This window comes from Astyanax mexicanus, chromosome 7 (assembly GCF_023375975.1).
Source record: "Astyanax mexicanus isolate ESR-SI-001 chromosome 7, AstMex3_surface, whole genome shotgun sequence".
NCBI classification, from domain to species: Eukaryota; Metazoa; Chordata; class Actinopteri; order Characiformes; family Acestrorhamphidae; genus Astyanax; species Astyanax mexicanus.
In genome coordinates this window covers 12,729,890-12,756,452 of record NC_064414.1, presented here as the reverse complement: position 1 = coordinate 12,756,452, position 26,563 = coordinate 12,729,890, and the positions used below count along the sequence as shown (strand labels likewise).

The 26,563-nt window shown below is 37.5% G+C and overlaps 1 protein-coding gene across 1 annotated transcript in view; it reads right to left on the bottom strand.

Moving 5' to 3' along the window:
* Window positions 1–1,281: 1,281 nt before the first annotated feature.
* Window positions 1,282–26,563, bottom strand: part of lhcgr (luteinizing hormone/choriogonadotropin receptor) — a 29,346-nt gene continuing 4,064 nt past the window's right edge. Inside the window, exons 2-11 of the mRNA XM_022685008.2 lie at window positions 18,739–18,810; window positions 17,984–18,058; window positions 17,294–17,368; window positions 15,487–15,561; window positions 10,432–10,509; window positions 9,540–9,608; window positions 8,598–8,672; window positions 8,286–8,471; window positions 4,469–4,534; window positions 1,282–3,404 (exon numbers count right to left, since the gene is read on the bottom strand). Of these exons, the coding sequence (XP_022540729.2) occupies window positions 2,204–3,404; window positions 4,469–4,534; window positions 8,286–8,471; window positions 8,598–8,672; window positions 9,540–9,608; window positions 10,432–10,509; window positions 15,487–15,561; window positions 17,294–17,368; window positions 17,984–18,058; window positions 18,739–18,810 (1,972 nt within the window). The 3' untranslated portion in view covers window positions 1,282–2,203. The remainder of the gene's footprint in view (window positions 3,405–4,468; window positions 4,535–8,285; window positions 8,472–8,597; window positions 8,673–9,539; window positions 9,609–10,431; window positions 10,510–15,486; window positions 15,562–17,293; window positions 17,369–17,983; window positions 18,059–18,738; window positions 18,811–26,563) is intronic.

Here is a 26,563-nt window from a genome sequence, read left to right as displayed (position 1 = left end):
TAAGCATGTTGCTAAAATTGCTAAACATTCTTAAAACATTCTTTGTAAACTGGGTTTCTACTAAATTTAGAGCACTGATGTGAGGATTTGATTGCATTTAGTAAGATGTGCACTACTCCATCTGAACTTCCCAACTCATTTTTACAGCCCTCTATATCTATCCCACACCAGACTGGCCAATAGTTTCATGTTAATTTATCTGCTCCAAATTGTCTAATTCTATTGGCAATAGTGTGAAAATTGTGGGAATCACAGGGCATCTCACAAAACAATATTAATATGATCACAACATGTTTCCCACTATAACGATGATATCACAAAGCTACAGTTCTCTACGATTTCTCACACAATCTGTGTTACTGAACAGAAGAGAATTTTGATAGGCTGTAAAAAAAAATCTTTGTTCACTTTTGTTCTGTAAATATAAAAATAAGTGTGGGCACAATGAAATGAAACATAAAAACTGCTACCACCAAAACAAAAATAGGTTGAGCCATCAGCTGCAGCATTTTTACAATTTAACATACATGTTTGATGAGAAACAGTTTCACTACTGTAGTTACACTGATGGTGAATTTGTAGTGGGGAGACACAAACATTAAGAAAACAAATGATGCCATGAATCAATAGTTTAATTTTGGTAATATTGTTAAAGGTGCCAACACCTTTATTTAAGTAAACTTAAATAGACATTAAATAAACATAAGCCCTATGCGGCCGGGATTAGGTTCTCAGGGGGACGTCTGTGAAACATATTTCACACTTCTACTCAGTGATAAAACTCTTGTGTCCAGACTACAACTGAAAAAACAGGACCAGTGATTTTTTTGGCGTTTTTTTTTTTTAGTTTCTCGGTCATGTGACATCACGTTCAATAGCTCCTCCATTTCCACTTGCTCAGATATGTGAGTCCAGACGGGACTACAGAGTTCAGTGAAAAACAGTAGATAATTGAGCCTGTAATTATCTCAGAGGAAATCTGAGAAAAACACTTACATGGTCGTTCTGGACGAAAATAAAATCACACAGGACCCCCCCCGTTAAAGTGAAAATTACCCCAGAACCCCCTGAGAAACGAATCCCATCCGCATAGGGCTATAGTTATTTAAACCTTTTTAAGACAATCTGTGTCCCATAATCTAATTAGTAAAATCAACTTATTAAACTTTACAGTGCAGTTTGGTCAAATTTGATACTGATTTAAATAACATAAACGGACTGGTGCAATGCAAAATATTTAACTCGACCCACTAGATTAATATATTTCACTAATAATCACTAATAATCTTTACCATATGTTGAACTTAGTCATTTGATTAGTGCCACCACTTAAAGCGGTAACTTTAGTAAATCAAATTGAGGGGGGAGTCAAAGAGAGTTTAGAGCGCCTATGTTTCAATAATAACAACAATATTTCGTCCCACCTCTAATTGTTAATAGACTAGCTGCCCATTATCTCTCTGTACAGTTGTTTTTGTCAAATGTCTGGGCTGTCTGGGTCGACCAGAGGAGGATGAATTCCTCTTACTGACTCTTGGATTCCTCCTAATGTTTCTTTTTTTTTCCTTGCCACTGTTGGCACTATTACTGTGGTATTTACTTATAAGACACTTGGATCCGTATCTCTGTAAAGCTGATTTTTTGTAAAAAGCTCTATATAAATAAATTTGAACTGAATTGACCTGAATTAATACTTTTATAGATTTACAGTGAATAGACAAGCTATGTGTGCATGTATGGACGCACTTGCACAACTTTATTGGCAGCACTTAGCAATGAGTGCAACTTAAAGTAGTTGAATTCATAATAAGGGGTATCCACAGGCATTGAGACATACAGTGTACAATCCTCGTACCGATCGTATAGGTTAAAGGTTAGAAGGACCATGATAAAGGAAAAAAAGAAATCTGTTTTTGATTTTTTTTCTTATTTAAGCCTTAACAATAGACTCAACCCTGGCCGCCAGTCTCTCATCTCAGTCTCCGTGGTCATGTGGTCTCTTCTCTTTTCTTCTGTGACATAACAAAAATAGTCGCATTGTCTGAGAGAAAATAACTCACAAATTCTCCCTCTGAAAGCCTTCTCCCCACACTCAAAATCGAGTTTTATAATAAAAACGCTGATGGGGGATACTTGGCTAACATAATGCACCATACAATATCACACAAAGATGAAAAATGTGAAGAAGTGTGAGATGTCCTCCTCAGCTGCTGTCTTTCTCTATGCTCTTTATCTTCAGCTGTGGCTTCTGGTGAGAAGACGAGGACAGCCACATGACGGCGCGTGGAGATTTACTGCCTGAGCTGCTTTTGCTTTTCCCAGCGTTCTCTGAACAGTACGTCTTCATACGGTACATGTTGGCTTTGCTCTCGCAGCAGCCTATGGTGCTCAACATCATGCAGGCGTCCTTCCTGAAGGCCTTGGTGAAGATGGCGTAGAGGAAGGGGTTGGCGCAGGAGTTGATGGGATAGAAGAGCACCAGGAGGATCTTGGAGTTGGTGACTGTGATGAGCGGTACCTTAAAGGCAGCAGATATGGCAAAGAAGGAGATGGGCGCCATGCAGAGGAAATCTGTGAAGATGAGCACGGCCATACGCTTAGCGATTTTAGCGTCAGCGGTGCGTCCCGGCACCTCGGGGTAGCGTACAGCCGTGTATATCCGCATGTAGCAGCCGCAGATCACTATGAAAGCTCCCACGTTAAAAAGCAGAAGAAGGATGATGTAAGTCTGGGACAAAGGGGTCTCAATATCCATAGGCAGACACATACTGACCTTACTGTAACTGCTGATGCCAACTAAAGGAAGCAGGGCCATGACCAAGCAGAGCACCCACCCAGCAGCCATGATGGCAGTGGCTTGGGGCAGGCCGAGCCTGCGCTCCAAACGCAAAGCGTGGGTGATGGTGTGCCAGCGTTCCACGGTGATGGTGCACAGCGTGTAGACAGACAGTTCACCACCAAAGACGGCCAGGAAACCGGCGATGCCGCAGCCGGACCCCGTCTGCCACTCTATGGCGTGCTGGCTGTAGTGGCTGCGTGTGCGCAGATCCACAGTGGCGATCATCAGGAGGTACACGCCTATGCAGAAATCAGCAAACGCCAGGTGACACATCAGGAAACGAGGGACAGTGAGCTTACAGCGACTGGCAAACAGCACCAGAAGTACGGTCAGGTTCCCAGTGATTGCCAGAATGTTGATGAACCAGATGGCCACGCGCAGGAACCCAAATCCCACAATGTCCTCACAGGGGTTGAAGGCGTCCGCCTCTGGGCTGCAAAGAAGAACAGGCCTCGTCTGGCAGGAGTCCAGTTCTGGGTACTCAAAATCCACAGTGCCAAAAGGTCCCGACATGAAAAAGGGATCTTCATCCGTGTTGGACTCACTGGAAGCTTCGCCTGATCTCCTGAATATAAATTCACAAACAAGATAACAAAAAAATATGTTAACTAAAATTACACAAAAGATTACATTAACTAATGCAGTGTTTCCTCTTTCCAGGTTGTTGGAGGTAAAATAGCTAGAATACTGTTTATTTCTTCCACCCTGAGACATATGATAAGAAATAAAAAAGGGTCTAAACCACAATAAACTAGTACTATTATAGTATTATAGTATTATTTTTGTCTCCCTCCCAATAATACGTACAGGTAAGTACCAGCATTTGAAAAAAATCATAGCAATGAAAGGCTCTGCCACAAAAAAAGTGTATGAATCTAGATCATTGATTAATGTGCCTCATGTGTTTTGTCCTGTTAAAGTAAAAAATGCTGGTCTATTTGGGCTAAATGTAGTAAAACACTTTTGTAGTAATGTAGTAAAAACCTTTTTAATGCCTTTTATGTAATTACACAGGATTGCAATGTTTTTAGTGCAAAAAGTGTCACTAAAGCAATAGTAGGCAATTTTAAGGCATATTTTTGACTCCAGTGGTTTTAAGTGTGGTTTTAATTGCAAGTGCATGTTTTGCACCCACACATTTTTCAGCTTGTTTATATAATTACCAATATTTGGTGTAGCCAAATGTAGATGTATTTTTTTTTCATTTTCTCATCAATTTACACAATTTACATTAGGACTCCCCTATCACTAGTGATGCCCCAACACACCAGGAGGGTGAATACTAGCACATGCTTCCTCCGATACATGTGAAGTCAGCCACCGCTTCTTTTCAAACTGCTGCTGATACAGCATAGCCGAGTAGCATTACAGTGCTCTCGAAAAACGTGATGTAGGAAAAGAGCACCATCTACCCACCCAGAGAGAGCAAGGCCAATTGTGCTCTCTCAGGGCTCTGGTAGCTGATGGCAACAGGATTTGAACTGGCGCTCTCCTCATGATAGTGGCAGCACTTAGCCCATGCATGGCATATTTTTACCAGTGTTGTATAAGTCATATCCAGCTCTAAACACCAGTCTACATGTAAAGTTAAAAAGATTAAAATAAAAAAAGTAATAAAGTAAATCTTACACAGCTAACAGGCTCTGCTCTTCACAGTATGAAGAACCATTTCTCAGTCCTGAAGAGGGAGCTTCCCTGTTGGAAAAAAAGAAGATAAAAATGCCTGCTGATAAAAAAAAGCATCAATCAAAAATCATAATTACAAAGTTATATTTCTGTGTTTATCAGTTCTAGAAGAGAATGTCCCTCCAATACATCATGTTCACATCCTTAGTGAACATAGGGGCTATCCTTAGTATAGGGCTATGATTATTTTTTCCTTGCTCTAATATAAATGTAGTTTAAGCAAAGGCTAAGTCTGAAGCACCTTATTGGACGAGAAAAATCACCAAAAATGTGCAGGCAAAGTGTTTTCAGGAAAAGTACAGTTAAACATCTGATTCATTTCAAAAAGAAGATTATAAATTTGTTGTTATTGTTATTATATTTTGCACATCTCACTAACAATTTATATGCATCACCTGTACATAGACCTGCATTTAATTATTAATTAATAGTATTTATTGTTTAATTATGTACAGTCTGTGTTAATGATACATACAGACGTAAGTTTCCTTTACCTGCTGCAGCAGTATGGCACAGTTTTGTCACTCATATTGCACACTGTACGAAGGTTCTGCACAGAAAGTGCAGATACACAGTTATATAATAATTTAAATTAAATTAAGCAGTGCAAAAGATACGTAAACAGTGCAAAAGATATGTAAACAGTAGATGAATTAACTAGTGAATGAACTACTAGTGCAAAATATGGTATCATATTGGTATCACATCAATGTTCACCACCCTCTGCACAGCACCATCACCAGGCAGAGGAGCTCATTCAGCGGCAGACTGCTGTCCCAGTCCTGCTCCACAGACAGACTCCGAAAGTCTTTTGTTCCTCAGGCCATAAGACTGTTCAACTCCTCTCAGCACAGCAAACTAAAGACTCTGTGAAACTTTTTCATTCCGGCAACTCTGGCCACACCATGGACACACCCCCAGCTATGGACACACTCTCAGACTTGCTGATGCCTAGAACACTTTTTATAGTTCTACCATATTTTGCACTAGTAGTTCATTCACTAGTTAATTCATCTACTGTTTACGTATCTTTTGCACTGTTTACGTATCTTTTGCACTACTTAATTTAATTTAAATTATTATATAACTGTGTATTTGCACTTTCTGTTTGGCTGACATCAGTTATCCTCACATTATGCACATCAACTGGTGTTCACTGTCTATTGTGTTCAACTGCACTACCTCCATTCTCCATCTCCATTACACATACACACACGAAGACTGTACATTTACACTGTATATTCTATTTCTTATTTGATTGTATTTATATTTATCTTTATATTTTATATTTTATCTTTTTTAACTTTGTGTATTGTGTAACCTGCTGCTGGATGCCAATAATTTCCCCCCGGGGATCAATAAAGTATCTATCCATCTATCTATCTATCCATCTATCTATCTATCTATCTATCTATCTATCTATCTATCTATCTATCTATCTATCTATCTATCTATCTATCTATCTATCTATCTATCTATCTATCTATCTATCTATCTATCTCTTTTACCTTTAAACTTTCCATAGCTACAATTCACACAGTCTGTGTGGACTACATATATAAGCTCTTCCTGTCCAGTGAATAACCTGAAACAGTATAAAATCCAGTGAACTGAAATGGTACAAAAATTAATTGAAACGAAAACTAAAAAGGTAGTATATCTTAAAAAATAGGGGGGGGGGGGGGGGGGGGCACTTTTTAGGAAACAAGTCATTGGTTAACAGCCTACAGCTGGTCTGTATTAATGTTAATAAACTGAGTTTTGGAAATGGATGAAAAAAATAGGTTTTGCAGCATTTACACACTCACACCACATTCACACTTTCATCATAATAACTAGAAAAAGACACAGAAACACAGAGGACTCTGTAACTCTTAAAAGTAAAAGTCTTTTCTTTAGGGAAATTACAGTTAAAGTCAGAGAGCAGTGAGTACTGTTTCCTACAACTTTAAAAAGCAGTGAAGAGAAGAATTAGAGGTCTGACAGGTGAAATGCAATAATAAAGTAATTGATAATATGATAAAATAAAAAAAGCTGTGTGTCAGGGTCAGGCAGCATTGCTACCGAAAAGAGGATAAGAGTTAATATTTCATTTTACAGTGAAACTATTTTTTTTACTTTTGAATCTTTAATTTCCTCCTTTATCTCTCCTTGTAGATACACCACAGCTTATCACAAAACTGTCTTTTTATCTCACTCTTCCGCTTTCTGCTTTGAATGTGTTCAACGGTGGATGAAAAACTGTTTAGGTTAGCATTAAACTAAACATAAATATCATTTTGGAGTCTGTGACTTAGCATATGAGTGTCATTACTGCAAAGAACAAATGTCAATAAATATGTTATAGCACTAAAATAGAAGCATGCACTATGAACATACAATAAATACAAACTGTCATGTCCACAGAATACTCCACAAGAAGTGCAGTGGATGATATAGTACCTAATGCTAACTTATTACTAAAACTGATGAACTGCTTCAAGCAGTATTTTGAACTGAAAACTTGTCATTCATCCAGAAATTACTTTTCAAGACTTATAAATATATTTTAACAGGGAAAAATACAGGAATCTTGTTTTCAACAATTCCTAAGTGTTTGGGTCCATTTTTTAATTGAATATATTTTAAGGTTGTTTTCTAGATATTCACACTAGAGAGAAGCTGCTCTCTCATTCCTAAGACTGATCAACTGCTTTTAACAGTATTTTAAAAACTTCACTTTCCCTGAGCTGCAAAAAGAATGCTGGGGTTGTTCAAACATCAGAACTGTGACCTGGCAAAAACACCTTAACCCTTTAACATCTGCTCAACCTTCTGGAGTCACTATATCTTATTGACGATTGTGTTAAACCTAACCCAACCTGTATGTAACATCTTTACTAACTGGCAGATGTATGTTAGGCTAATATGTTGGGCTAATCCACTGTGTCTTTCCATAGTAGTACTTGACTCATCCATACATCACTCCATCAGGAGGACTGCTAAACATATAATTTTTGGCATGTTATAGTTTTAAATAAGGTGCGGCAGTGCTGCTGGAGTTATTAAACATCTCGGTGTCACTGCTGGACTGAGAATTGTCCACAAATAATGTCCTGTAAACAACATCCTGTGAGCACTGATAAGGGATTAAAGAATGACCAAGACAAACTGTGCAGCAACAGATTCAGAGCTTTTCTCTCTGACTTTACTTTATCTACCAGGTGGAGGAACTAGGAAGGACAGTAAGTGTTTAAAAACTCCAGAAGCACTGCTGTGTCTGATCCACTCATACCAGCACAACACACACTAACACCCCATACACCACCACCATGCTAGTCAGTGCTAATCACTGCAGTGCTGAGAATAATGACCCACCATCCAAATAATAATAGCTGCTCTGTGAGCATTGAAGAAGAGGGTGAAAGGAGGATATTAATAAAGAATATGGACAAACAGATGCAAGACTACAGTATATTTACAGTATTATTATAAAACTACAAACTGTCCTATATGATCAATAGAGCAAAGAAATGGGTAATGTGTGTAGAAACAAGGAGGTGGTTCTAATCTTATGCTTGATTGGTGTATATAATGTAAATAATTATGTGGAATATAAACACTGAGATGTGGTATCATGCAAGCTGAACATTAGGATATTACTGCACGTTAACTGATGAGTATGCCCTACCTAATACAGGCTAATCAACGCTGATTTAATTTCTTTTATTAGGTTAGTTGTTATAAAGGGATTCACGTAGAATGAGTAAACAGCAGAAACCTGTGGGTGTTCCAGCTGAGTAAAGCACAGCAGTGGCTTGGGTAGGTCAGCTGAGCTTCTCTCAGGTTCTCCAGGCCGTTTAGAGGAGGAAGCCTCTTTAGCGAGAACGCAGAACGAGCCACCAGCTTCTGAACAGCCTGTAAACCACGAGAGGGCAATGTCTCTAGAGCTGTGGAGGACACGTCCCTGCAACACAAAAACAGCAAAAAATACAAAACACAAAAAATAAAGCAGTTTAATATGGAAATGTAGAACAGGATATGATCAACTGAAGAGAAAATATGATACTTATATTAAATATCACACACTTACAACACAGCAGGGCCCAATGCTCCTCTAAAAGCCTCCCTGTGGATTGACTGCAGGTTTCGGTTGTTCTTCAATATTCTAAGAAACAAATGGGAAATTTGGATACTTATACAGTGGCATGAAAATGTAATTGCCCCGCCACCCTACACCCTACAGATTTCTTTTGTTTTTGCATTTTTTCCATACTTACTTTTTCCAAATTACCAAACAAACTTTAATATCAAACAAAAATAACCTTAATAGAACCTATAAAAACACTTCTTAAATGATTATTATTTATTAAGGGAAATCTAGCCCTGTGTTTGTCCTCCATAAATTAACTTTTAAATTAAATAAAATTTCACTACTAACCACAACCAGGCCTGATTACTGCCAGACCTGCAGAATCAAGAAATCACTTAAATATAATCTGTCTGACAACATGAAGCAGATAAAAGATCTCAAAAAGCAACACACTAAGCTGCGATCTGAAGAAATTCAAAAACAGATTAGAAAACAAAGTCATTGATTATCTATCATCCATCTATCTGAAAAAGGTTACAAAGTTATTTCTAACCACAGTAAGAGCTATTATTCACAAATGGAGAACACATACAACACTGGAGTGAAATGGTACAAAATCCAGTGCACTCTAATTATACAAAAGAAGAAATTTAACTTCAAAATGCTGTAAAAAAACTGCTCTCTCTACTGCAGCATTTACACAACAAACAGCACATTTACACTTTCATTATAGTAACAAAAACACAGAGAAATCTGTAACTATTAAAAGTACAAGCATTTCATTCACAGATGAAGCCACAGATCAGTGAGTATGGTTTCCTACACCTTCAAAAGACTCTTAGAAAATGGAGAAAACTTGTACAGGAAGAGTCAGATTTTCTGACATGTGCATCACAACAACACAAACATAATATTTAAAATGATGAAATAATACATATTTACAGTGTGTCTATTTTTGTTCCATTGAAGGCATGGTGTTGTATTTCTCTGAAGCCGTTGTTATAAAGATTCCTGCAAAGAGAGAAAAAAGGTGTGTGATTAATACTAATAGTTACAGTGTCTAACATCTAACCTGAAGTGGGTTTGCAGTTTTTAAACCCTTTAACGAATCAAATTTGTCTGTATTACAAATGACAGTTTTTTATGGCAGATGTGTAATACTAGTAATCACCCTTTTCTGTGAGAATCGATTTATATCTTTTGGGAAAAGTTTGAATTTTTTTGAATAATGTCCAGACGATTTTGCTCCAAGTCATTCAGGCTTGTGTACAGAATAGGTAGTGTATCTGGATACACTACATTTTTTATTAGACCACATCATTTAGTTGGGTTACTATAAATCTTCAATTCCAGCAGTGCTTTGATACATTTTGATTTGAAGGACCCTCACATACAAGACTGCTGTATGTAGACCTCTTGAACTTTTTGGCACCTTCACATCAGGGCTCACCTTTAGACTCTGCATTTTCTTCAAAGTGACTGTTGGCCTCTTGGTGATTTCAATTTCCTTAGTGGTGAGAGCTGAATATTCTATGTGGATACAGTGACTTTGTAGCTTGTGCATTTTTCTAAAATTTTGAACAAGGAATTTTTAAACTGTCTGATCTAAAGTCTCTAGCCTAACACACCTGATCCACCTTAGTGAACAAAAGCAGGCTCCACAATTTGGACTACATGTAACCTCCAATTTTACAACTAGGGTCTTTTCTTTAGTAGCTTCTTACAGAATATTGTTTTCTGATCAGAGCAACACACAACACAAAAGCAACTCTTGACTGAATAAACACACACTGTGTTGACTTGGTTGTGTTGACAGAGAATATGAGATACGAACATTGTTGTGTCTTCACTCGTCATTCCAGTGAAGGCGTTTGGTGGGATTGACTGCAAGTGGAGGTTGTCACAGATATCTCTAAGAAACAAACAAAGACAGCAGTGCTGTGTGTGGGTTTTTCTGTGTTTTAGTAACACTTTACTCGAGACATTAACTAAAATGACTTAACATTACTTAAACATTTCTTAACAAATTATTAAATGACACTAGACATTAAGATATGATTAATCAGTACAATATTTGGTAACGCTTTCTTTTACAGTACCCTAAGTTCTAGGTATTAACCAGGTAATAGTGAGGTACAAACTCGGAAGTACTAAGTAATTATTTTTGGTAACGAGATGGTAAGTACCAGGAAAGTCTTGCCTAATTACACTGAAATGTCTAGGTATTAACCAGGTAATAGTGAGGTACAAACTCGGAAGTACTAAGTAATTATTTTGGGTAACAAGATGGTAAGTACCAGAAAAGTCTTGCCTAATTACACTGAAATGGAACTAGGTAATAAACAGGTACATGGGTGGTACAAAGTCCAAAGTACTAGGTAATTATGTTGGTTAACAAGATGGTAAGAACCAGACAGTTCAATTTAATTACACTGAAATATCTCACAGGTTCTAGGTAATAACCAGGTAAGTGTGAGGTACTAACCCCAGTAACATGATGATAAGTACCAATATAGTCTCCTTACCCTGATATACCTCACAGGTTCTAGGTAATAACCAGGTAAGTGTGAGGTACTAACCCCAGTAACATGATGATAAGTACCAATACAGTCTCCTTACCCTGAAATACCTCGCATGTTCTAGGTAATAACCAGGTAAGTGTGAGGTACTAACCCCAGTAACATGATGATAAGTACCAATACTGTTCATTTTAATCAGTCTCTATTTATTTGACTGAGAAATCCCTAAAAATGAATTTAAGGTTTATAGAGTGGAATTCTTCACTAGGAAGACAGCACAGGAATGGAATACTTGGCCATATGTTTAAAGACATTAGAGCATGTTACAAGGTTTAAGGGTGAAAAAGTATACCATAAGAATAAAGTGTTGAATATGTGTATTTACCCCCTTTTTAAACATAATTTGTAGAATAAGGTCTTACATGTTAAATATATATATATATATATATATATATATATATATATATATATATATATATATATATATATATATATATATATATATTTAACTTATATATATAAATTAAAACTGCTTAAAAATCAGGGTTATTAAAACTACCAAATATTGATTTCTGAAATCTTAAAACATTATTATAGTTGTTTCTAAATTAATATTAACTGCTTTTGTTTGCATTATTTGAGATCTGAAAGCACTAAAGCATCTTTTTCATTATTTTGACCATTTCTCATTTTCTGCTCTAAATTACAATATTTTTATTTAGTATTTGGGAGAAATGTTGTCAGTAGTTTATAGAATAAAATAACAGGGTTCATTTTACTCAAACATGTACCTATACATAGTAAGATCAGAGAAATAGAAAATTTGAAGTGGCTTGGAAGGGTCAAGGGGGCGAAGGCAAGCTCCTGCCCGCAAGCTGCTTACCCCAATAAAAGCTGTCCTCAGCTTTCATTGTATATATATAAGTTCAGTAATGCATGCTTGGTTGTGTCAAAAAAGAGATAAATAATAAACAGTAAACAGTTCTGTTTTGTTTTGAAGTTGTATGTTGTTCTTTTTGAAGTGCTTATTTGTTGAACTACATGGTAAGAACTGAGTTAAACCAGAGAAATAAGCTCTGCTCTCTTTTACAGTCCTTTTACTCCTTTATTAAGCAGAAAGTTCTGTTAGTTACACAGTGTTTTATATGGTACTTACAGAAAGTTGTGTCACATTTAAGTAGTTATTATATATAAAATAATAACTACTTAAATGTGACACAACTTTCTGTAAGTACCATGTAATATATATTCTTTTGGGTTTCTGAATGGGTTTTTGTATGTGAAACGTGAAACATCCAGTCCTGTAGGGGGAGCAGTGCCAGGGGGCGGGCGCTAGGCTGTGGCTTAGGTGAGCAACAGGAGATGGGTCTCAGATTCAGCTGAGAACTGGGAACACCGTGTCTTCTCTGTATCCAGGTGGGGAAATATGTGGAACTGTGCAAGTATAAATGTTTCCAAAGCACTATAAGAGGGATATTTGAGTGTATATGTTCGTTAAAAGGTTTTGCTGTGTAATATGAGCCGCTATGGTCTTGTGTGTTGGTGGACGCTCAGCATCGGGCAGCATTCACTCCCGCGGCCCGCGAGCCGCGCGCCTGGCCGGCGCTCTTGCCTCTGCCACTAGCATTAGCCACTGCCCCCGCTAACCGCGCTCCTTACCGGCTCCCCGCTGTTATTCCTCTCGCTCTTTCGGTCGCTAACTTCGCTCTATAACCGTGTTTACGCCTGTAATTATCTCTCGTGTGTTCGCGCTCTAGTTTTAGCTATTTTCGCTCGGTAATTGTGCCCGTGTGTCGCTGTTTCTCAAAGTAGCTCGGGCTAATTTCGCGCCTTCATTCCTATTGTTTCTCTATACATTTACGCTAGCATTAGCAGTCGCTGTTAGTTAAATACATGTTTATTAAAAGTCAAGTCAATTTTATTCTCTTTTTAAGAGCCAGTTTGGCCTTGTTAAAGTAAATATAGAGCCTCTGCCAACCACAATAATGAGTTATTACAGCTAGATAAGCTACAGTTTAAGGTTTCTCTAAGTAATCATGTTTTTATACACTTTGTTCAAGTTTTATACTTTGGTCAATTCTATACACTCTATGCAGATACAAATATTAGAAACTCTGCTTGAAATGAGATTTAAAAGCACTAAGATGTAGTTAGTGTGCTCAGTAAAAGTTAAAGGTGTTTTTGGTATTGTAGTGTGTTAATATGAAAGAAGTTTGAGTATTGGTATATGTATGCATATGTAAATGTATTAATATAGAGTAGTATTTTTATATTCATATATATATATATATATATATATATTTTTTTTTGTGTAGAAACAGTATTAAGAGGGTTTGCTGATTAAAAAGTAAAGGTAATATGTACTGTGATATACAGAGTTTTGTTAACTGAAAAAAAGTAAAAAAAAAAAGGATTCTCTGTGAATGTATGTAAAATGCAGATGAGATGCAATGTGTATGTGAAACTGCAAAAGAAAGAGAAAAGAGACCAAAGTAAAAGTGGTTTAGTTTGTGTATGTTGTTAAATAAAGAGATTAAGCTGAGAACTCACTGGAAACACCGTCTCACTGTGTCTTCTCTGTATCCTGTATTCAGCTGATCTAGGCCCTGCTCACCCGGGGTCGCAAACTGTTATAGCCTAACCCACGCCTGGGGAGTGTAACAGTTAGTGTTTTTACATGGTACTTACAGTAGGATGTTCTACAGAGGGTTATTTGTTGAACTACACGGTAAGAACTGAGTAAAACCAGAGAAATAAGCTCTGCTTTCTTTTACAGTCCTTTTACTCCTTTATTAAGCAGAAAGTTCTGTTAGTTACACAGTGTTTTATATGGTACTTACAGTAGGATGTTCTACAGAGGGTTATTTGTTGAACTACATGGTAAGAACTGAGTAAAACCAGAGAAATAAGCTCTGCTTTCTTTTACAGTCCTTTTACTCCTTTATTAAGCAGAAAGTTCTGTTAGTTACACAGTGTTTTACATGGTACTTACAGAAGGATGTTCTACAGAGGGTTATTTGTTGAACTACACGGTAAGAACTGAGTAAAACCAGAGAAATAAGCTCTGCTTTCTTTTACAGTCCTTTTACTCCTTTATTAAGCAGAAAGTTCTGTTAGTTACACAGTGTTTTATATGGTACTTACAGTAGGATGTTCTACAGAGGGTTATTTGTTGAACTACATGGTAAGAACTGAGTAAAACCAGAAAAATAAGCTCTGCTTTCTTTTACAGTCCTTTTACTCCTTTATTAAGCAAAAAGTTCTGTTAGTTACACAGTGTTTTATATGGTACTTACAGAAGGATGTTCTACAGAGGGTTATTTGTTGAACTAAATGGTAAGAACTCAGAGAAATAAGCTATTTCTTCTCTGTTATCAGGTATTGACCTTTTATTTTTAAATCAAATAAATAGAGACTGATTAAAATGAACAGTATTGGTACTTATCATCATGTTACTGGGGTTAGTACCTCACACTTACCTGGTTATTACCTAGAACCTGTGAGACATTTCAGTGTAATTAAATTGAACTGGCCTTGTTCTTACCATCTTGTTAACCAACATAATTACCTAGTACTTTAGAGTTTGTACCACCCATGTACCTGTTTATTACCTAGTTCCATTTCAGTGTAATTAGGCAAGACTGTCCTGGTGCTTACCATCTTGTTACCCAAAATAATTACTTAGTACTTCCGAGTTTGTACCTCACTATTACCTGGTTAATACCTAGACATTTCAGTGTAATTAGGCAAGACTTTCCTGGTACTTACCATCTCGTTACCAAAAATAATGACTTAGTACTTCCGCGTTTGTACCTCACTATTACCTGGTTAATACCTAGATATTTCAGTGTAATTAGGCAAGACTTTCCTGGTACTTACCATCTCGTTACCAAAAATAATTACTTAGTACTTCAGAGTTTGTACCTCACTATTACCTGGTTAATACCTAGAACTTAGGGTACTGTAAAAGAAAGCGTTACCCAATATTTTTACTATTTACAACACCTTTAGGCATTAAAATGTATGTTTACTTTATGTGTAATGTTTAATACTGTCTTAACTAGTGTCAATTAATAATAAGTGGAGATTCTGCCTTTTAATAAAAAAATAACCCTTTAACAATGTTTATTACTGTTATAAGTGCTGTTAATTGTGAACATTTAACCTGTTTTTTTTAGGACGGTTTTGGTGAATTAAGCTTCAGATGTGTTAGGTTGAAGCTTGCTAATATTACCTAACTGTAATTCTAGGTGTGATTCAGTAATGTGATATACCATATTGTAATTTCACTTCAGTTTAAAGCTAAATGTCAATGTTATTACTAGGGCAGGAATTAAGGTAATACTGTACTACAGCTTGGCAGAACTCACAGCATGAAAGAGGCTTCAAGAGAAGAAATGGAGGTCAGATCAGGAAACACAGTTATTCCAGTGTTGGAGATGCTCCTATAAATAAAAAAAAAAACAAATAATAGGAGTTCTTTAACAAACAAAAACTCAAAAAGCCGATAACATACATCTACAGCTACTTCAATCTATTGTTCTTCAGAATGATGACTTGCTTAAAGGAAAAATTTGGTGAGAAATGGACTTGAGTTGTAGTGAAACGTGATAACCAGTAGTAACTTTAGTTAAATTGTCCACTTCCGTTTTCCTCCAGCATTACAAAATACATTGCTTTTGAACAATGCTTCCAACAAGCTTACTTGCTAGTGATAGGGGCATAGTGTTGCCCATGCAAAGACATCTCTATTTTTACACCATTAACAAACTCAAAGTAGCTCCTGTAATGGGGTGGAGTGCTACAGGTAGGTGGCACTCCAGCCCAGAGAGTTGTAGAACCCAATGGCAGAACAGTAGATCTCAAAGCAGGTAAACCCAAGAAAAAGGAAAATAATAATAATAATAATAAATATATTATCGTTAATATATATATATATATATATATATATATATTAATAGGATATATAATAATATTATATAATAATATTATATATATATAATTATTATTATTATTAAACCCCGCTCCACGCGGGGATCGAACTCAGGCTGTCGCGGCCCAATGCTCTAACCGCTGAACCAGCGAGCGGATTGTGACGCGTCCGCTTTAATCACTCTTTAAAGGGCCTCCGCCGAAAGGGGCAAACAAACCTCGCGCCGAGCGTGAGTGAAAGAGAGGGGGAGAAAACGTAAACTAAGGCTTGCCTGGAAGCGGCTACCTCTTATGAGACGAGGTGAAGGATTAACTAAACAAAAGGGGCTTCCAACGAAAACAAAACTAAACTGAGGTGCTTATGGATTTAAACGCTGCTCCACCAGAGAGGGGATGAACAGCGCGGGAGAGGGAAGGTAAACAAACCGCGTGCCTCGCGGTGAGAAACACACACAGACACACACACACAGACTCGAGAGGGCCGGCAGAAAGAGCACACCGCTCTGCTCCACCAAACTAGAGACAGATAGATGGTGGCCGTGGAGCTCACTGCTCTACACAGCTCCACCAAACTCGAAGGGAAAAAGGGATAGAGATAGAGAGCCGGGGCTCGCTCGGAAAACCGGCATAGATTCGCTCTCACGAGCTTCAAAGATCCAGCGCCGAGTGGCTAGTTGGCGTTGCTTATAAGCTGTTGAAAGCAGGTGTTGATAATTAGCCAATTAACCCTCGCGCTGGCCTGGCGCGCCCTCCGATGCCCTGGAGGACGCCTCAATTGGGCACCAGCCCTTACAGCTCCAAACTTTATTTGTAGAATTGTGAGGGCCCGGACATTTAAAATGAGGCACTGAGAGCTTTCGAAGTGCACAGATAGTTTATAAAAAACACTTTTTGGGCAACATTATGCCCCTATCGCTAGTATTGTAAGCCTGTTGGGAGCATCAGCTAAAAGTGTTGTATTTCAGAATGCTGGGGCTGAATGGAGATGGGCTATAGGACAAATGTTCATACCCATTATTATGTTTCACTACACCCCAAGTCTGTTTCACACTGGATGCCTCCTTTTAAATACCAAGAATCACTAAAATTTTTGGTCAGGAAGTTTTTATTCCGCATTAAAATACTTAGTTTTCCTCTGTTCATGCTTAATTCTGTTCAGTAGATAAGGCATTTTATCAAGGCTGAAATTAGCCAGAAACCCTAAGATACAATTGAAAAATTATTTCGATTACATTAAATGCTTACAAATATCTCAGCTTGGGTAGATTGTAGAAGGCCCGTTGGTGGATATGAACCAGGCTCCGCGTGTTTTGGATTGATCTGCAATCAAATTAGACATTCAACAGTTCAACAACAAATTGCAGCAAAAAACATAAAAGTTGACAGAAAACTGCATTCTTTGTAAAATATACTACACACTAGGGATGGCAATCACAAGATATCTCATGATACGATATTATCACAATACATTGCCCATAATAATGACGGTATCACAGTACTGTGATTTACGATACTGTAACACTATGTTATCGATTTATCACAAGACAATTCTCTACAATACTTCTCGGCATCTGTGTGACTGAAGAGGATTAAAACCTCCTAAATAAGTAAATTATAGATTAAGAATTATGGATATATTGGTGTCACCTTGACAGAATTGAACAACCAACAATCTTCATCATAGGTTTACCCTTTTTATTTGAAGACGGCAAAAAAAAACACATTAAATAAGAAGGTGTGTCCAAATTTTTGACTTTGTGTACTGTGCATTGTTTCCATATGTATTAATTTCTAGTTCCAGGATTTTGTCTCTTGTTGTTCCTTTAATTATGGTATTGATGAGTCACTGGTTTTCTATTGTTGTATGAAATCAGCATTGTTTTCTATGTAAGAACATATGAAAGAACTTTATGGCTGGTGTAAATTAGCACTCACATCTCTGAGAGGTTGAGGAGGTTGATGAAGGCTCGGGTCTCTATGGTCTCCAGAGTGACGCTCTGAGCTATTTCTCTGAAATCACACAATAGCAGAGGTCACTGAAAATAAAAAATAAAAATATTATACATTTGATCAATCCTCATTTATCCTCAAACTATATGAAAGTAGCATGTTCATGGCTAGTTTTAAGTTTTTAGTTTAAATTTGTTTGTATATGCTGATCACACATTATAAAATGTCTTCAGCGTTGAAAGTGTGAAAAATTAGAAAAAATTGAAATTTGAAGGCAGAGCCAGTAAGCAGCAGTTTTTATTTCCTTTTTTTATTTCTATCTCCTTTTTTACACCTTAGTACAAAATGTACAAAACTTACATTTGCCAGTTCAGAGCACGAAAACTAAAGTATTGTGTCTCAGGAGAAACGTGTGTATTACAGTGTACATTAGACAAATAGTGCTTCAGTGTGATCCAGTAATGAATTTTAATCAAGAACCAGTAGTAACTTCTCTTTCCTCTAAAATATTTTATTTTTTAAGATGAAGCCAGACTAAATTGTCTGTCTTAGACGCCAGGATGGTGTATAATACGTTTTTTTTTCATTTGGAGAGCACTGTCAACAAATATTAAAAACCAAAACAATTACCAAAACCATTATGGTGAAATCTTCTTTGAAGCTTGTGCTGTATAGAATGATGCAGTGATTTAATGCTCTTTTTGGAGGGAAAAAGCAAAGAGGAATGTTCTAATACTCACATTCTCTTAACACCCGTCAGTCCATCAAAGCTGAGACTGGGAATACTCTTCAGGTGCACATAGTTCAAAACACTGAAATAAAAAAGAATGTAAATATTACAAACATGAATGAGGACAGATATCTGAGATATTTGTCAATGCTAAAGGCAAAAAAGGCTCAAATCTCTGACACACGCAGAAACAGAATAATGTCTGCAGTGCAGGCCTGGCCGAAGATCAAAGCAGATACCCAGCAATCTGTTCCACATAGATAATACACACACCAAATGGATTCGGGGATAACCAACTTCTGTAAATCATTTAATTTATTTTTTCTACTTACAGCTTCTTAAATTAATGAGGGTTTTGGGAATGGTGGAATTGCCTGACCACCAAACTATCAGGACAGCCACTTCCTGTCTGCCTGCCATGGACCCTGATTCAGTAACTCAGAACTACACTTCCCAGAATTCCCCTGTGGTCTCTCATCCAGACTTTCCCAGTCACGTGGCACTGCATCTCACAAGCTCTCCTTCATACTAATTAGTCTGATTGTTCTCACCTGTGCTGCCCTGTATAAATACCCCTCTTTTCCTGTTTTCTGGGCCCAGTATTGAATCTAGTTCCTAGTGCTTCAACCTCGCGTTCTCTTCAATGTTCTCTGCCTTTCTATATGACCTCTGCCTGTTTGTTTACTTGCTACTGCTTTAGCTTAGCCCTTCTATTAGATTATAGCATTCTGGTTAAGACCCTTTCCTGTTTTTGGACCTTGCTCTCTGCCTTGCCTATGGTTTGTGTTGTTTATCCTCTGTGTAAGACCTTCAGTTTCAATCACTCTGGTGTGTTGTTTGTTTATGCTGCCTTCCTGTTGTTAACTACACCTGAGTTTGGTTTTCCCTGTAATACTGTTACCATCTTTAATAAATTCTCTGATTTTAATACGCATGTGTCTCACCCATGGGTGGCCTTTGTGACAGAAACAGTCAGTTTTGCTTAAAAAAAATTAACATACTAAATGACCTGCAGTACCCTGCAAGTGTTTGGACACTCTTAGAGAGCATTTCTAATAAGTTAATAGAATATGGCTTGATATCAAAAAGATATAAAGACATCAAGAAAGGTCAAGACTACAAAAAACTTCCTTAGAAATCTTCTGGAGTTGTAATGCATTATTCTACTGTGCACTGATGCCTGCACAAAACTATAATATTATAACTATAATATATAAAATTTGGACTAAATATTTTTTTTAAATCCACCCCCCACATTGTTAATCAACTTACAAACTCTTAGTTGTTTGCAATAAACCAAATAAACAAACAATTTAAATAGTTCAACACAAAATGTTACAACATGCTACTACTACTGTTTCAGAATTACCACTTCAAGACAAGCAGCGAGTACCCAGTATAGCACCCTATTTTTTGTTATGACCTGCTGCAAGCATGAAGAATAACCAGACATCAGTATCTGGCAGCGTTCCTGGGGAGTCTTAGCCCAGTTCTCATCACCAGTGGCCTCTATTTTACTAAAATAATTTTGGTTGTTTGCTGCAACCAACAACTACTCCATAATATTTCAGGACTTCTTTTGAAACCAAGACTTGGTGGACCTAAACTTGGACTTCATGGTATGCTTAGGAAGTATGGTATGCTTCACAGAAGGCATGCCCTTTTCTCCCAGGATTTCCTGACACTTGTTTGAATGTATCTTGTTTTGCACATGCTACAGGTTTCCAGTGCCAGATAAATTAAAGAAGCCATAAATCATCATAACTTTAACCTCTTCAGAAGTTACCTGAGTTACAGTGTTGCTTAAAATGACAAACAAACAAGTACAACCAAAGGGCAACAGATATAACCATTTTCTTTTTGGCAACTTTGGTTCAGTTGGTTTTAAATAATAATAGCTATCTACCAACAGCGGAGGCTTCTATGATTCAAAGCCCATCCTATCCCCTAAAATAATAGCTAATTCCACTGTGGATAAGAAAGTAAATCACTGTATGTATAGTGACGTAGAACAACATTTGTAAAATTACAGTAAACCACAAAAAAAGAAACAAAATGCCACATTTTCTGTTCTTCTGTTTATAATTAGATAAATCCATTTAAACATCAATTTACAAACTAAGCATGTTACTTTATGTTACGTATTAACTGCCTTCTGTTATCAGAAAACTTTAAAATGAAATTATTTGTAAAATGTATGCTTTTATTTATATGTAAATAAAAAAACAATAAAGTGTATAAAAGCCAAGTCTGTATTCTCTGTTTAGGAACTGAGCTAAGGCAAGGTCTATGGTCTACACTGGAAAATCCAAATCGTTTTAGACTTATGTTACTGTGTGTTTCGGAGGGATTTCTAACAGCAGTTCATATTAACGTTAGCTAACACAATCCCTGCTAATATTTTACCATAACAATACGTTATAAATACTCCAAACTCCATCTCCACCTTGATTTTAGTCTAAAGCACTAAACCTACATATATATGTATGCAAAAGACAGGGAATGGTGGTGTGAGATTATTTTAAACATGAGAGCAAAAGTGAATGAATTACAGACTGATATGGTTTATAAAACACAGTTCTCCTGCATCAGTAAAAAATATGGATTGTATTTAAGTTCCTTTCATCACAATAATCAAAAGTAAAGGAATACCTCCACTAACATGCACGCTCCCGGCAGTGGGTGTATTTCACGGCGGGGGTACCGAAATCTGCACAACACCTAAGCTAACCTGATTTTCCAACAAAGTGACAGCTGAGGTCAGTGAAGCTGCTGAACTGCAGGAAATTTCTGAACAGTTTTCTAAATGTTTCAGCATAAGCTTTAATATTAAGTGAAAGAAAGAACCAGAGCCACAACAAACACAGTGCAAATGCTGAGTGATTTATGAACTGAACTGACGTCACAGCACAGCAGCAGAGAACGCAAGCACGCTGGCGGAGATGTAACACCGGGGATTTCAGTCAGATCATATTTTGGTCTATTTTGGTTTATCCTTCCTTGCTCAGTGGTTCTCAGTGCAGGTTCAGGAGCACCACTGCTGCCCAGGGTTTTTTTTTTATTACAGTCATTGGTTCATTCTAATTACAGCTAACCTGGTCCAACTAATCATGTGTTACAGCAGGAAAACACTAAAACAAGCAGGACAGTGTTACTCCAGAACCACAGAGCTAACCTAGCTAGATTAGGAACCAACAATAAGGGAAAAGTCTAAAATGCATAACTTTTATGAGAAACCTTTTATAAGAAAAAAGCTTAACATGACTTAATGCACTAAAACAACGACACACCAAACTTACTTTAAATTTATTTTACTGTCTGATAAACTTTTCATAAGATAAACAAACCCCTGCATTGTAACCCACATTACTAACACATTGTAACATTCATAGAGGCTGGGGAGTAAACAGGCAGGCAAATTAAGTATTTTGTATTTAATGGTGTAGCTGGTCTGTCAGTATAAGCAGGCTGGTTGACCAGTTTGATTAGTGCTTGTACCGAAGGTAGCGCATAGAAAAGACGTCTGCTTCTCTAATTAAACACGCTAACACTGGCGAAGCTACAGGGTTTAAAGCTGTGGTTCTGGAGTAACACTGTGCTTCTAGTTTTAGTGATTTCCTGCTGTAACACACCCAGCTCTCCTCAGCAAAGGCAGTTAGTTTATTAGTTGGATCAGCTGCAGGGCTGGACTGGGACAAAAAATCGGCCCTGGCATTTTTGGTTTAGACCGGCCCCTCATAATTAGCGGAGCACAACAGACTTGTAATTTATGTGCATAGCGTTACAGAGACGCATAATGTGTCAACAGCATATTAAATATAAGAAGTTTATTGTCTATTATTAACTCCACCATTTTTGTCTGCTCTGTGTAGTTCAATTGATTCTTTATCCTTTTTATTGAAATTATCTCTAATATGTAATTTTAATTCTCTGATACAACAGTTCAATTCTAATGTTTCCTCCTTTAAACAGCTATAAACATGTTTTTGTATCAGACTACAAACAGGACATTCTGTATAGCTTTAACATTATCAACTTCATAATAAAAATTGAACTTTAGTATAATCATGTTTTTTGGGGGGGATGGAATGTTTAATGGGGCTCTTTTTTGCTTGAAACCAGGGTTTTCTCCTACTCTCATCATAAGAGGATCTTTTGATCTAGGTGGAACAAACAAACATTGAGCCTGATTGTGGTGCTTTATTAAAAACAAAAACAACAGCATTACTTTAACTACAAATATATATATTTTTAATTACTGGATGCATTTTAGTGTTTGGGTTCTTTTTAAGAAATATCAGCTTTAGATTGATAAAATTTTATTATATCAGTGGTGTCAATCACTTACATGAGAGAGAGAGAGAGAGAGCGAGCAAGAAAAAAGAGAGTCAGAGAGAGAAAGAAAGAGAGAGTGCGCGCGTGCGATTAAGCGAGGTAGACAGAGAGAGAGTATGGAATGCCCTTTGGGTCTTTACGTCTACATTGACGTCCGTGTTAACACGTCCAATTTGAACGTCTTAAGACGGCAAATCTTACCGTGTTAACACGTTACTTTTGGACGTCTTAAGACGTCCAAACGTCTTAAGACGGCAAAATGTGCCGCGTTAACACGTAACTTTAAAATTGGGTGCTACCACTGCACTCACATCTGAGGGGGGGGAATCCAAACACTGCAAAAAAGCCCCTCCAAAGACCCACCCTGACCTTGCCCCAAATTACTCTCACAGATAAACCCACCCGGCACACATGGACCATTGCGATTACAACTTCACAGCTGCGTATAAGACATGAGATGCATACGTATCCTCAGAAACAGCCTACGTAGAGCCCATGTGACCACAACGTAGAGCCCATGTGACCACAACATAAAGCACATGTGACCACAGCGTAGAGCCCACGTGACCACAACGCAAACCCTACATCAACAAGGGGTGGGTACATTTGAGGCAACCAATAGTATGGAAGTACTATCATCTAAACGTCTTAAGACGTCCAAAAGTAACGTGTTAACACGGTAAGATTTGCCGTCTTAAGACGTTCAAATTGGACGTGTTAACACGGACGTCAATGTAGACGTAAAGACCCAAAGGGCGTTCCATAAGAGAGACAGTACGAGCGCGTTTCCAGTCGCTCATGTGCTCAGTGCTAAACCACGCAGAGAAAGGGTGTGGCCTCTTTTTTCCTATATCCTGATTGGTTCGTTCCACTGTCTATATTGAAGATGGGCCAATGGGCCGCCCCCTCTAACTTGTGGGCCGGTCTCTTAGAAAAAAAGGAAGAAAAAAAAATCAGCATCGGCCCCTGAGGCCTGAGGCCTGTCGGCCCACGCCAGATTACCAGTCCAGGCCTGATCAGCTGTGTGAAATATGCTGAAAAAATACGTTCGGACTTCACTGGTGTTGCAATAAATCGAGTCCACTCATGTTCTCTGCCGCTGTGCTGTGAGGTCAGTTCAGTGCACTGTAGTATTAGCTTAAAGCTAGCTTTTTTTTTCTAATTAGAGACCAGACCAGACCAGAGTCACTAAACCTCTGTGGCTTATTTATACAGTTTTAGGCTAACTGTATTTGCTGTGCAAACTGAAGCCTCAGTACCTGCTGCCACCAAATTCTGCTGCAGGTCTTTAGCAGTCACTCGAGAGTTATTGACCACCTGCCTCCTCAGAAATCTAGTGGTAGCTTCCTTTTTCTGCCACATTGAGGAAGAGTAGCCAGTATTGTTTTAACATTGAACTTGTGAACTGTGCTACCAATTGTATCTCTTGGAACAGTCAGTGCTTTGCTATGTTTTTGAGCAAGGCAGTGGTCCAGTGTCTTTTGAACTTTTTAAACAACACTTTTGACAAAGCCATAAATGTTATATATTGTTACATAATGCAACATATTCCCAGCTGGTCCAGGTTTTTGATGTGTTTTATCTCAACCACACCCCTTCCATTAAATCAAGCCCTCAATATGGCTCCTGATTTATAAAATAAGTAAGTAGATTTTGCTAATAAAAGATAGAAGTGGGTTTAAGAGAAATAATATTTTCTATTCAAATCGATCTTTATTTTAATGATCTGATATCAATTCATATAAACCTGAGGTAGCTCTTTCTTCCCATCAACAGTCGACGGACGCACCAGCACACTAAACTCACTCGCCCTCAATGTTTCTATTAAAAGTGCAGAAATATGATTCAAACTCCACCTGGATCAGTTAAGTCTGGCCTGCAGGCCCTAAAGAAGCATCGACAATAATAGCTTCAGAGCCTGCTTGATTTATATGATGAAGGAAATACCAAAATAAAAATAATTTGTTTTTTTATATCTCAGTAATGCTGGACTAAATGAGACACTGGCTAAATGCTGTGTGTCACTAGCCAAACTTCTGCTTAGTAAACAATTTAATACATTTCTTCTTACAAGTCATACAAACTATGAAGAAAAACATATGGAATTATTTAGTAAACAAAAAAGTCTAAACGAACCAGAATATGTTTTATATTTTAGATAAAGTAGGCATCTCTAGCTTAGATAACAGCTCAGTCAGCTTTATGACGTAAAGTCACCTGAAATAGCTTTCAGTTAACAGCTGTGTTGAACTTATCAAGAGTTAATTACCTGAATGTCTTGCCTTTTAATGTGTTTAAGAGCAGATGTGAAGGTAGAGGTGGTATACAGTGAATAGCTCTATTTGACTAATGTTCTAATAAATATTATGGCAAGAACTACTCAAAAAAAGAAAAAAATACTTAAACAAATGAAGATCAGTCAATCCGAATAATGTCCAAAAGTATCCAGTGCAGTCGCAAAGACCATCAAAAATGTTGAAATTGGCTCTCATGAGAGTAACCAGCCTCAGAAATCCCAAGTTAACAGCACCCCAGATAAGATCACCTACTTGCTTCATGAGTATTTTGGTTTGTTTAACATTTTTAAGTTTCTACATAATTCCGTATGTGTTCCTTCATATTCTGGATGACTTCAGTGTTTATTTACACTGTAGAAAAACACATAGTCATTTAGACAGTTCATTTAAAGTCATTCTATTATTTATTAGTCTGTGTTCTACAGACCCCTGCTTGTGGATTAAGGTGTTTGTTTTTCCTAAATTAACATTGTGTTCATTTTGGTAAGGTTTGAGGATAAAATGTCTTTGTTCTTCATATTGTGAAATTAATTGGTTGTAAATAATAAACTTTCTGAGGAATTCTTCTTTCAGCATGGCATTGATTGGCCTGATGCCCTTGACTGACTCCCGCTCTTATCAGGGCTCAAGGTTTTGGGTGTATCAGAGAGAGATGATTTTAAGTCCTCAAGGACGTTAAGCACATCTGTTACTCAGTCTCACCAGGCACCACCTTTTATTACTCCGCTAACAAGCCCAATCCTCAGACCGGCCAGGGAAGCATTCAGTTTTGGCAAAACAACTTGACCTCACTCCTCCAGATACTTTTCACACATGTCCACAACCCCCCTACCAGCCCTCCACAAAAGAAGAATATGCCGTTTCCATCCGAGTAATATGAACAGCAGATATGTGGTCTTCTAAAAAGGAATGGGTGGCTAGAAATAGTTTTAATGGAGTTACCATAGGCAGCAAAACTAAATGGGTTATGAAGGGTGCTGGACGGAGGTGGTAGGCTACTGCCTTTTGTGTCAATTTAGCAGTTGTGAGATAACAGAGAAGAAGTGCATGTATTCGGACATTGTGGAAATTAAAGCTGTAATATATATATTTTTTAAATAAGTGATTAAATCTGCAGAGTCTATCCATCTCTGTTTGGATGGTAGATGGCCTGCCTCAACTTGTTGTAATTGGTATGAAACTTTAAACCATCTAGAAAAGTGT